Here is a 13,313-nt window from a genome sequence, read left to right as displayed (position 1 = left end):
GTAGGCTAGAATGGAAAGGGATGGCAGGATTCCTTCCTTAGAGGATTTGACTAAACCAGAGACTCGGGGATCTTTTGTGGTCAACTGTTGCAATGTTAACCTGCAAGTAATGCAATTTAGTGACTTCAGCAACACAACACTTCACCAGTGATAGAGGTTAAAATGCAAATGAATACTTCAGATGTACTGATGAACCTGACTGATGGAACTGAAATGATGTGAGCCTTGCTATGCGGCGTGGTTTAAAATGTCTGAATTTGTTGACACAAACACATTGTGGATTAAAGTATGCATGCTTGCCTGTCAGCTACGCTCAATTGCAGTATTGTTTAGAGATCAGATGATGGGAAGTTTAGTCTACCATTAATAATGTTCTTATACTTCACTTCCAGCAAAATGATTAACCTCTCTGTGCCAGATACAATTGATGAAAGAACAATCAACAAGAAAAAACTCACAGCATTTACTATTCAGGTAACAGATTAATGATTACCATGGGAAATAATTTCTGGGACAATGGAATTCTGTGTTTATAACGATGGTTGGAAATGCATTACCTTTTTGATAGAAAAGTTGATTCTTCCTACTTTGTACGGTTTCCGTTTACAGATCGAAATTTGTTTCCTCATTTTCGAGATGCAGGTAGAGAATAGAATGAGGGAATGACTTGAGACTTGATCAAGTCAAGGAATACTCCATCTGATCAGTCAGCTCTTTCGTACTTTTTTTTTTCTGCAGACAAAGTCTTACCTGGCCACGGTATTCTTTGTCATTTAACTGTAGACCTGAAGCAAAAGTGAGGGTAATGGTACAAAATGGTTATTTACTTTAAAGAGTTTGGCTGAGTATCCTCTTATGAGTAAAACTCTGATTAATCTTGCCATTCCCAATAAAGTTCAAATCAACTGATTTTGTAAAATTTTTTGCCGTTTAATTTAAAAATACTTGTAATCAATTGCCACTTTTTCTAACTGCAACATTCTGTTGCCACACACAAGTACAGACAGTCAAAGTATTCATAAAGATCTGTCGCCACTTGTTCAGCTTTACTGGGCCATGTCTCCTCCTATGTTCTTCTGACCTACTCTACCTCATAGCCTGATGTTGTGATATGCTGCATTGATTGAGGATGATCAGCTAAGGAATCTTTCCTCACATTGTACACATGAGATATGATAAGATGGCGCACTGCCCATTATTGTGTAACTGGGGAGGAACAAGTTTTTTTTGGTTTGTGAATCCTTCCCCTGTTCCTCTCTCTCCTTGAAGGAAAATTGGGGGGAAAAAAAGAACTCTTATTTTCAAGACATTTTCCTCAGGTTGCAGGAACCCATGTGTGGACAGCGCAGGGTCAACTGTTGCCTATATAGTATGTAGGTTCTGACAGACTGCCTACATGGGAATCATGGCTGTCCTTTGTTAAAATGGCTATGCCATAGGTCAGTGCTTTTGGTCAAGAAAGGAATTTTGCAACCATCCTGAAATGTTGTTCTTGAAGGTATTTAGCTGCTGGAACCTTTTAATTTTGTACAACTGCCAGCCCTGCTTTCCATTCTAAGCTTTGCCTGTCTGTACATTCTTCATTTCCTTTTGCCCTTATTATTGGTGCCTCTGCCTTCAATTACCTATACTTTGGAACTCCAAATTGAGAACTTTGTTTTACCTCATGAACCTACCTCTTAGAATCTTTGCAGCAAAGGATGTTGCGGAATAGAAGCAGGTCGCTCAATCCAAAGTGTTCCCACTTTGGTAGAGCAATCCCCTTAATCCCAACCTCCTGTTCTTAATCCATGATCCTCCATATTGTTTTTCCTTCAAATGTTTGTGCAATTCTGTTTTCAATGAAGATGCATCTGTCACCCTTTCAGACAATGTATGTTTGGATCACAGTGACATGCTGCGTAACAAGAAACATAGTTTCCTCCTGTTGCCTCTGGTTATTTTGGCGATTACCTTAACTCCATGCCTTTGTCACTGGAAACAGTTTCTCTTTTTTAATTCTATAAAACAATTTATTGACTGAATACCTCATTTTGAAAACAAATCTCCACTTAGCCTTTTCTGCTTTAGGAAGTAGCTCAGCCTTATGATTTATTCAATGGAAATATGGTGGTGTGTTGGTAATGTTACTAGATTATTAACCCAGTCGCCCAGTTTAATTCTTTGGCGACATGAGTTCAAATCCCACAAAGGAAGAGATTTGGAACTTGACTTTTTTCAATAAACCCAGAATATAACCAGATTACATGTTTTAACATGGCTCACTAATGATGCTGAGAAGTGACCTGATAGTACATAAAATTATGACTGACACGAATAGGGTGGATGGTCAATTTTTTTTTCCCCCACCCCTGGGTAGAAATATTAAATACTAAGGATCATAGGTTTAAAGTGAGAGAGGGAAATGTTTAAAGGAGGTGTGTGAGGCAAGAGTTTGTTTTTTGTGCACAAAAGCTGAGAATGTGCTGCCAGGGAAGATTGTGATGATGTGGAGAATTCAGTGTTGGACTAGGGTAGACAGAGTCAAAAGGCGAATGACACCAGGTTGTGGTCCAACAAGGTATTTTGAAATCACAAGCTTTCGGAGCACTGCTGCTTTGTCAGGTGAAGTGAGGGGAATCACACAGGCACAGAATTTATAGGCAGAGATAAAGGCAAGATAATTCCAGGTAATTAAGAATGTCAAAAGATAAGGACAAATAATCTGAATGGAGTGAATCACGAGTGTTTACAGGTGAGGGAAACCTGAGCGCACAATCCCTTTTCACTTGTATCATTGTATGTCTGATCTGCAACCTTGCCACTATCATGAAATCTGCTCCTACATCTGATACTCGAAATGGAACAAAATGGATCTCCCAGTGAGGCTTAACCAGTGTTCCATAAAGGGTAAAGTTAATTTGCTTGCCTCTGTATTCCATTTCTCCTCATAAAGGAAGAGATTCCTCATGCTTTTAGTGCAAGCTTTTAGCTGTTCTTGCTAATATTGCCTACTTTGGCTCAGTGTTAAGTTTTCTCTGGTATATTTCTGTGAAGAATTTTCTCATATTTTGCCATGTTTAAAGGTATTACATTAGTCCAATTTAACATCGCTGATTGAGATTTATATGAAATCTTACTATAATCCTGCATCATCAGCAATGTATTGATTTCAAAAATACTGTGTAAGAAACATTCCTTCACTGTCTAATCATTCTGGCTGAGTTTTAATCTTGTAAGAAATGTGTAGGGTGAGAACTGGGTAAAAACAAGGTATTAGAATAGTTTAAGGCTCAGTGTGAGCCTATTTATGTGAATGTCAACAAATTTTTTCAGACTGCATCAACTAAACACTCAAATGAGCCTCTTGAAATCTGAAAGTAATGGGAGAATACGACAGGTCCTGGATTTTGTCCATGGTGTATTCTCAAGCTAATTAGTTTGTGGAACAAAGACATGTTGTAATGTTGACTCAACCACCATTTCAGCTTGGTGGCCTCAATGAGCTGAGAGGTGGTTAAGAGTTTGGATTCTATATTCCCTATGTACAGACTGGACACGCTTCTGGAGAACTGTTGTTGTTCCTGGAATTGAGTCTGCATGATCAACCTCTGCATGAATTGAACTTTGGGTAACCAGTTGGAGAAGACCATACTCTTATGCTATAAGTTCACTTTTTTTTTCTGGATCATTGTTTGCACGCAGTCACAAGTGGATGAATTATTGTCAACAAAAGGTATTGATCTGAAGATTTAAGTACAGTCCACCCACCATTCAGGCCACTCATCAACTATGACACGGAGGATAGTTTTGACCTTTTATCCCAGCACAGTGACTCTGACTCCGTTCAGGCTGTGTCCTCCAATTGAGTGCTATCATTAACAATGAAAAGGAAGTACGGTCTTGGCGATAATGAACATCACTTTGTTTCTCAGCTTCACGCTGTACCTCATCTCTGTGCCATGTCTATCCTCAGAACAGTTGAGCATTAAACTGTGTTCTGAACTTCTTGTACACCCTGACAAGATATCTGAACATTTTTTGTTTATTCACGTAGGAAAACCTGAATCTTGCTCTGAACTCTGCCTCTGCCATTGGTTGTCATGTTGTCAATATTGGCGCACAAGACTTGAGAGAAGGAAAGCCCCATTTAGTCTTGGGACTTTTGTGGCAGATCATCAAGATTGGGCTGTTTGCTGACATCGAACTTAGTAAAAATGAAGGTAAGATTCTATTAATAAATGATAGGGATAGTTGATTTCAGTCCACATCCCCACCAATGTCCATCAAATTAAACTTAGCATGACTTTACAATGCATTTTATTTTCCACGCAACTAATCCCCGACAGGAAGTTGAGACATTTTAATTGAGCAGTTCTTCTTTTTTGAAGAATCATTGCCCATTTTTCTTCCAGGCAGTTACTTCCTACCTGGTCCTGCGGCATGCGAAATGAAAAGCTGCCCCTCTCCTTTTTAATCGTGTTTAAATCATTGTAGCCATTGCCACCACCAGCTCTGGGGAGGCTGGAAGAAAAAGACAGCTGTTAGTAGCAATGCACATAGTAAAATGATTATTTCAAAACTGGGAAATGAAAAGCAGCCTAATAGAATGAGCAACAGTATTCTATTAAACAATTTCACACCTTATCCCGGCACAGCTAGGAGTCATTTGGAATCGTACTTGACTTTTAAGCCGTTGATATTCAATCCTTGCTATGTTCAGGGGTCAACATTGAAAACCCAATGCAGTTATCACTTGGTTTTAGAGGTCCTCAACATGCATTGGAAATGAAGGAATATGCAGCATTAACAGAGCAAAGTTATGGCACCATTTGCTTCTACTTTATTGCTGAAAATGGCTGAATTGGAACAGTTTTAACATTGCAGTCTCCAAACAGGCACTTGAACGTGACCTGATCTGGTGCTTCTCACATTACGTTCAGGTCAATGTAAGTGTCAGTGTGAGGCAAATACTGAAGCTACTGATTGCTCCTCCTTCAGTCATTGCTAACAGTGGCATTAATTGTTTCAATAGACATCAACTGAATAATCTGTACCAGAGCATTGAAGATAACAAGGTTTTTTATTTGTAACAATGGATGCAGTGTCAAATGGTCAGGTTTTTTTGGAACTTAACTTGCATTTCCTTGTGGTGTGAGACTCTTGGTTTTAATTGAATGCATTTAGTTTATCCATTAAAGGCAAATAACTAACAAATGGCATTCGCCCAGTTAGGAAGAATTAGTGACATAAGTTCAGTGAAGGCAGTAGGTTTTAAGGAGAGAAAGATAGGGTATTCCAGGGTCCAGGCAACTGAAAGTTTGATCACTGGTGAAGCAGTAAAAATCACATTCATAATGTCGGAAGTTGAGGAATCCATTTATCTAAGTCATAGTAGGGCTGGAGGAGATTAGGGATAGAAACAAAAAATGTTCCGAAGGAAAGCCATTGGACCCGAAATATTAACTCTGCTTCCTCTGTCAGACCTGCAGAGTTTTCCAGTGATGTCTGTTTTTTGTTTGATTTCCAGCATCTGCAGTTCTTTAGTTTTTTTTTGAGAGATAAGGGACAGGACTGAATAGCTATTGTATGATTGTTCAGTTTTGAAGAAACGAGTCTTGCTGTGTATCTGAAGTTATGGTCAAACCTGGTTGGTGCAAGTCATTAATTTCAGTAACAACTGCAGTACCGTTGAACATACTTGCTGCTATATTTTGTCATAACCAGCATATCACTTTGATATATGGAGCTTGGACAAGGTACTAGGTTTTGATTTCAAAATTGAAATTTCAAATGTCAAAATAAACTGGCAACAAGTGTGTTCATTTGAAAGTGATCATTCCCAGACTTGTCCATATGAAGCAAATATTGACATGTTTTGGGGGTGTCTCTGCCCTAACTTGCAAAGTCCGTACCTGGATCCTAAAAATAAATGATGGCACCGTCACAGTGTTTCTAAATAGTGTTTGCCAAGAGAAATACCCTGTTAGTAAATCTCCTCCTGAGTTTCTCCCAGTTCAGCTCCATTTTAAAACCATTTTAGCTGGAAGAGAAGCTGTCATTCAGGATCTACTGCTTACAAGAAATGCGTCATTTGTGCTGAGGACAGTTAAAGTCAAGGAGAGCAGTTGTGTAAGATGTGGAAAGATAAGGTATGAATGTCACATTTGAGGACCGTTTGCAACAGTCATTTGGGAGTTGACCCAGAGAACTAGATGTTGAACTCAGTCAAATGTACAGTACTGAATTTGGCAAGCTCCCTAACAGGACATATCATCCACTCTGCCTGGGTCTCCACGATTGTTCTACTATTTGAAATTTCATTGCCTTGTGCCTGGGTGTGTTGTGGTCGATCTAGTGGAGAGAGGTTGCTGTGTTCAGGTAACCGCTTGCCATGTGACTGGTGATCAGGTGAGTTGCGAAGGAAGGAAATGGACCTTGGTGTTTTTTGTTTAATATCTAGCAATCAGTTTCCTGGGATACAACTGTGCAATGATTCCAACATATCTCTCAGCCACTGAACAGGTTATTGCACAAACACTGTTATGATTTGAAATGTGAACACACAATGCGACATAGCGATCTCGTGTCCTGATTTGCTGCAGAGCGTACTGTCAACAAAAGTTGGAGGGAGCATCACTGGAAATGTTGATGTAGAATATTGTCTCCATTCTGATGTTGAGTTTTTATGTGCCAGTATTTGGCATTCGTTTGAAACCAAAAGAATGATGCTCATTAGAGAACGAGTTTCTTGATTTTAATTGGAATCTGCTTGCTTCAGCCCTCGTTGCTTTGCTTCGTGATGGAGAGAGCCTGGAGGATCTGATGAAGTTATCTCCAGAGGAGCTGCTGTTACGGTGGGCGAATTACCATTTGGAGAATGCAGGCTGCCAAAAAATCAGCAATTTCCACTCTGATATTAAGGTATATGCAATTGCAGAATGAAGAAGTGGAAAATAATCCTTTTCTGGGTTAATTGTTTTCAGGTTGGGATCAACAGCAATTGCAATTATTAATTTTTTTTGGTGCAAGTGCTAATCTGCTGATTATTATTACTCAATTTAATTGAAGTAATTATTTGGGGTGTAGATTTTACAGTAAAGTCACTTATGTTTCATTGAGTTAGTAATTATAATATCTGAATTCTCTAACCATAGTGCATGTATCTTTGATTAAATATTGAAGCTTTTGAAATTGCCTTGCTTGCAGAGTTCTTTGATTAATTAGTGTTGGTTATGGTTTAGTGAAACTTGGGAGGTGACCAAAGATTTTTTTTATCATAATTATTTTGGTTGGCATACCATAGAGAGAAAAGTTTGAGAACTGAAGATGTAATAATGTGCTGTGGAAGGTACAATTTTAGAACAAATTTTGTTCTTTGTAAGCATGGCTGAAGGGCCTGTTCTGTGCTGTACTGTTCTATGTTCTATGTTCTATGTTTTGATTTTTTTTCACACAGGAAATGAATTGAATTAGCTTCATTGTCTCAAATGAGTGCAGCGAAAAGTTTGTAGTATCGCCACTTATGGCGCCATCTCAGGTACAAGATACCTAGGTACAGATACACAAGTATTTGTACACAATTGAAAGAATAATGATTAAAAGTCCAGCATAAGAATGAAAAGCGCTTTTTTGAAAAAAAAAATTACACTCACTATAGTCCCTTTCACCCAAGTCCACGCCAGTGCCTAGCCTCCAGATGGGACCCAGGCTTCTAAACTCGAGGGTTCGCCTCCAGTCTGCAGTAGCCCAGGTCCAGCACTCTGCCTCCGTTTCCCCACCATTCTCCATTAAGAAGTTGTGTTTTTTTTTCGGGAGTGGGGGGGTAAAAACTCCAGAAAAGAGCAAAAGGTAAAGAATGGGAGGAGCAGAGCAGCTCTGGCTGGAGCATCCTACTCTGCCACCAATTTGCTAGAAATCCACCTGCATTTAATAGTGCTCAGACACCTGGATAAAATGTACAAACATTTTGCAGACTGGGTACTGTTTTTAATGTATGTTCTGACAACAGCAGTGTTTAGAATTAGTACTTCTTTCCTAGCTGTATTTCTTAAGAACATCTGTGATACTGTGTCCACATAATTTGATCCTTTTCTCAAACGCCACAGATAATCAACTGTGAATGTTTTTGTTAGAGTAGATGATAGGAGGGCCAGTATCCAGAAGATGTCACTTTGAAGGAACTGATAAATTAGTGTTTTTTAAAAACTCTTCTCTTGTTTCCCTCTGGCTCCTTAGCCAATTATGTTATCCTCTGATTAGCAAAGTATTAAGCTTTCAACGCCTTATTGTAACCATTTATAACTTCTCCACTTCCAGCCTGTGTCCCATCACGGTCTGCAATCGATACCTTGAAATGATTTGAGTTTTTGATTCCACTGTCTGACTCTATGTATTGCTATTGAATGTTTTTCTTGCTGATGGATGAGCGAACAAATTAATAGCCATTATACCATATCTTACGGTTTGGATCTCCCAATAGGAAGATGGTCATTACAGCAGTGTGGACTGGAGTTGTGTGTCAGGGCCATGTGGCAGTCTTGCTGTAGCTGACTCCCTGGGAATTGCCCAGGAAGCTGAAGCTTCCAATGGACTGTTTCACCAACCCATTGAATCCTCTGGGAGAAAGTTCCCAATCCTGATTTTAGATGTGGAGATTTCAGAGTGTTATGACCATCTTGCCAGAATAGTTAACCAGGGAAGTTAGAGGAATTAAGCATCTGGCTAGCTGTCAAAAAAAAGCTACCCTGTACCTAGTCTCTCTAACTGTGATTGCTGCCAGAGGATTGAGGCTAGTGATTATTAGAAAGACATCTTTAATTAAACACTGATTTTTTTTTGGTTGTTTTTATTTTTGTTTGCAAACTTCTTAGGATTAAGAAGACAGCACTGCGACCTTACGGTTGGTAAATGTCATTCTGGTTGCACCTGTTCAGATGTTTTCTTGGAGTTGGTCATTGACTTCCCATGATGATTTTGGACCACTAACTCATGCTCAATGAGACTTTGGCCTGGATTTTACCTGCAATGTCCTCCTTGCTCCAAAAAACTAAATTTTGAATACTAGACAACAAAGTGTGAAGCTGGATGAACACAGCAGGCCAAGCAGCATCTCAGGAGCACAAAAACTGACATTTCGGGTCTAGACCCTTCATCAGAGAGGGGGATGGGGAGACCGTTCTGGAATAAATAGGGAAGGGTGGGGGGGGGGAGGCGAACCAAAGATGGATAGAGGAAAAGATAGGTGGGGGCATAGGGAGGGATAGGTCAAGGAGGCGGGATGAGGTTAGCAGGTGGGAAATAGAGGTGCGGCTTGAGGTGGGAGGAGGGGATAGGACAGAGGAAGAACAGGTTAGGGTGGTGGGGATAAGCTGGGCTGGTTTTGGGATGCAGTGGCGGAAGAGGAGATTTTGAAGCTTGTGAAGTCCACATTGATACCATTAAGCCACAGGGTTCCCAAGCGGAACATGAGTTGCTGTTCCTGCAACCTTCGGGTGGCATCATTGAGGCACTGCAGGAGGCCCAGGATGGTCATGTCATCTTAGGAATGGGAGGGGGAGTTAAAATGGTTTGCGACTGGGAGGTGCAGTTGTTTATTGCGAACTGAGCAGAGGTGTTCTGCAAAGCGGTCCCCAAGCCTCTGCTTGGTTTCCCCAATGTAGAGGAAGCCACAGCAGGTACAGTGGATACCGCATACCACAATGGCGGATGTGCAGGTGAACATCTGCTTGATATGGAAAGTCATCTTGGTGCCTGGGATGGGGGTGAGGGAGGTGGTGTGGATGCGAGTGTAGCACTTCCTGCAGTTGCAAGGGAAGATGCAGGGTGTGGTGGGCTTGGAAGGGAGTCACGGGGAGAGAGAGGTCTCTCCGGAAGGCAGACAAGGGTGGGGATGGAAAAATGTCTTGGGTGGTGGGGTCAGATTGTAGATGGCGGAAGTGTCGGAGGTTGGTGGGGTGGTATGTGAGGACTAGGGGGATTCTCTTTGGGCGGTTATTGCTGGGGCGGGGTGTGAGGGATGTGTCACGGGAAATGTGGGAGACACGCTCGAGGGTGTACTTGACCACTGCGGGGGGGTATTTGTGGCCCTTGAAGAATGCGGACATCTGGTATGTGTGGGAGTGGAATACCTCATCCTGGGAGCAGATGTGTCGGAGGCGAAGGAATTGAAAAAATGGGCTGGAACTTTTGCAATACGGTGGGTGAGAGGAGGTGTATTCTAGGCAGCTATGGGAGTCGGTGGGCTTGAAATGGACATCAGTTTCTAGCTGGTTGCCTGAGATGGAGACAGAGGTCCAGGAAGGTGAGGGATGTATTGGAGATGACCCAGGTGAACTTGAGGTTGGGGTGGAAGGTGCTGGTGAAGTGGATGAACTGTTCGAGCTCCTCTTGGGAGCAAGAGGCAGCGCCGATACAGTCATCAATGTAACAGAGGAGGAGGTGGGGTTTGGATCCAGTGTAGGAGCGGAAGAGGGACTGTTCCACATAACCTACAAAGATGCAGGCATAGTTTGGTACCTATGGCCACCCCCTTTGTCTGTAGGAAGTTGGAGGAATCGAAAGAGAAGTTGTTGAGGGTGAGGACGAGTTCGTCTAGGCGGATGAGGGTGTCAGTGGAGGGGGTCTGGTTGGGCCTGCGGGACAGGAAGAAGCGGAGGGCTTTGAGGCCATCTGCATGAGGAATGCAGGTGTATAGGGACTGGATGTCCATGGTGAAATTGAGGTGTTGGGGACTAGGGAATTGGAAGTTCAGGAGGAGGTGGAGGGTGTTGGTGGTGTCACGGACGTAGGTGGGGTGTTCCTGGACCAAGGGGGATCCATCTTCAGTCTGCCCCCCCCCCCCCGCCTCCCTATTTATTTCAGAACCCTCTTCCCATCCCCCTCTCTGAGGGGTCTAGGCCCGAAACGTCAGCTTTTGTGCTCCTGAGATGCTGCTTGGCCTGCTGTGTTCATCCAGCTCCACACTTTGTTATCTTGGATTCTCCAGCATCTGCAGTTCCCATTTTCTCTGATCTAAATTTTGAATAGTTTCAGCTTGACCTGATAGAAGAGATGGCAGCTCTGGCTTGATGTTTGTGGGTTCAAGTACCTCACTGTAGTCTGTGCCATTTGTTTTATATACCTTTTATTGACCGATTATGAGACATTTAAACAAGATCAAAGACTGCCTTCTCTGGTGGGCTGCAAAGATCAGATAACATCACTCACTGTGTAAGGTGTAAAGTGTAAAGAAATCCTCTCGGGTATCCTAGTCAAATAAACACACTCCTCCACTGGGGTTGGGGGGAAATCCCTGAACCATTACTTAATGGTATACTTCATGGTCATTAACACACATTGCTATTTGTGCAAGCTTGCTGTCTGTGAATTTCTGCTGTGTTTCTTGAATTAGGTGCATTAATAATTGTGAAGCACTTTGGGACAACCTGATCCTGAATATGTGCAAATTCATCGTGGCAAATTTCATCATGTAATAAGTGGCATCACTTTAAGTCATCTTGTCACTACTTCAGTGTATCCACTTGCACTGCGAATGATCTTTGTGACCTATGTTATTTGCTTGCAGGATTCAAGGGCTTACTTCCACCTCTTGAATCAGATTTCACCAAAAGGCAATAAAGAAGGTGAACCACGTATTGACATCAACATGTGGGGCTTGAATGTAAGTACCAGTGAAAACTTAGTATAATGTTCTAAACAGAAACTCATTTCCAAAAATCTGGTGACAATTCCGTGACACAAATTATTACAGTCTTACATTATGCAAGTACATGTCTTAATGAGTGATTTGTTGATTCGACTTGAAATAAGGGCCCTAGGAAAGGTATTTTGACAAAATTTAAGGCATTCTAACATCTTGGAAGGTTTGCTTATCTGATCAGACAGTTAACACCTCTTGAATTCTCATTCTAACATCTGAAAATACATCCTGTTTAGGTTCAAGGACAAATAGGTAAAGCCTGTTGAAATCAACTTTATTTATGCAATGAAAACGCAGAAGGAAATATTTCATCAGCTTTTTAATTTGTTTTTATCAGCTTAGAATACTTGTGTAAGGATGTTTTGGTTTTCATTGTATACTGTGAAGTATGAGATCCTCTTCTTGGCAAAGAGTAGCTGTACTGAGGAGGAGAGAGGGACTCCTACGCTGATGTACAGGTGCACGACAGAGGGAGCATTTTGGACTGACATCCGGATTACCGCCTTGGGTAGGCTCAAAAGATCTCTTGGCCTTACCTTAAGTGCAAGAGAGTTTCTTTGGGCTTCCTGGGCCAAACAAATACCTAATGAACAAATAAACAAAATAATCTTTGAAGCATGACAAATCCAGATTTTTCTAGTCATTAAAACACATTGCTGTGTATTTGATCACAGTCCTGATGGGCATCGTCTTGAAATGGGATGCTACTTGTAGAATTGAATTGAGGTTAGTAAGGTCAGAAATCAGCTGTATTGTTATTGGTATCCTGAAGTTGGCCTACTGTTGATGGGATTTTCTTCAGATGTACTTGAGACTGATGATGGAACAGTTCCTTGTAGAGCAAACTTTTCCAAAATAGGTTTCCTTAGAGAATGAAATAACTATTTAAAAACAGTGAACCATACGTTCAAGTATTTTAATGTTACTTGCGTCAGAGTGATTGACTTGTCCTGTTCGTGTTCTCACAGCCTCTGAAAAAAAGTATTTATTCACCTTTAACATAGTTGTTACATGCTTTTGTTGGGTCACCTCAACCAAGACAGTAAGAAAGTTTTAAAACTCATTTCTGTTTGGCTGTTTTTATGATTTTGAAATGGAATTTGGAAGGTATCTGATGATTGGGAAGGTATAATTTGGGGCAGGAAAGGCAGTGATTGAAATTGAATGATTGTGCATTTGCCATTTTCCTTTTGCAGCAACAGCATTCAGCTAGGTAGCACCTCCATTACACCCCTCTGCTTATCTGTCTCTTGTACATCCTCCAAGACAACCTCCTTTTAATCAAGATTTTGGTACCTGTTCCCCTATCATGTGGTTTGGTATCAAATTTTAGATGATCACCTGATTATCACAAAAACACCATTCCTCCAGAGTTCCTGGACTTGGTTTGTCAGCTACAGCCTCTTGCCCTCCCACAGTGAAACGGTTGGTGACTTGGGCAGAGAGATGGCAGATGGAGTTTGATCCAGAAAACTGTGAGGTAATGCATTTTGGAAGGTCTAGTCCAGATGGAAAATATCAGCAAGTAGCAGATCCCTTTAAGAACACTAATAGCAGATAGATCTGGGTGTACAGGTACACAGGTCACTAAGTGGCAGCACGGGTGGGGAAGGTCGTCAACAAGGCATATGGC

At 41.4% G+C, this 13,313-nt stretch overlaps 1 protein-coding gene across 5 annotated transcripts in view; it reads left to right on the top strand.

The window, feature by feature from the left end:
* The window catches only part of pls3 (plastin 3 (T isoform)), a 100,778-nt gene that overhangs the window by 64,012 nt on the left and 23,453 nt on the right, over window positions 1-13,313 (top strand). For all 5 annotated transcript variants that reach the window (XM_048544671.2, XM_048544673.2, XM_048544674.2 and 2 more), the window contains 4 exons: window positions 393-474; window positions 4,037-4,202; window positions 6,761-6,903; window positions 11,546-11,641. In XM_048544671.2, the coding sequence (XP_048400628.1) occupies window positions 393-474; window positions 4,037-4,202; window positions 6,761-6,903; window positions 11,546-11,641 (487 nt within the window). The remainder of the gene's footprint in view (window positions 1-392; window positions 475-4,036; window positions 4,203-6,760; window positions 6,904-11,545; window positions 11,642-13,313) is intronic.

Source organism: Stegostoma tigrinum, chromosome 15, assembly GCF_030684315.1.
Source record: "Stegostoma tigrinum isolate sSteTig4 chromosome 15, sSteTig4.hap1, whole genome shotgun sequence".
Lineage (NCBI taxonomy): Eukaryota > Metazoa > Chordata > Chondrichthyes > Orectolobiformes > Stegostomatidae > Stegostoma > Stegostoma tigrinum.
This window is presented reverse-complemented; position numbering and strand designations above follow the sequence as displayed.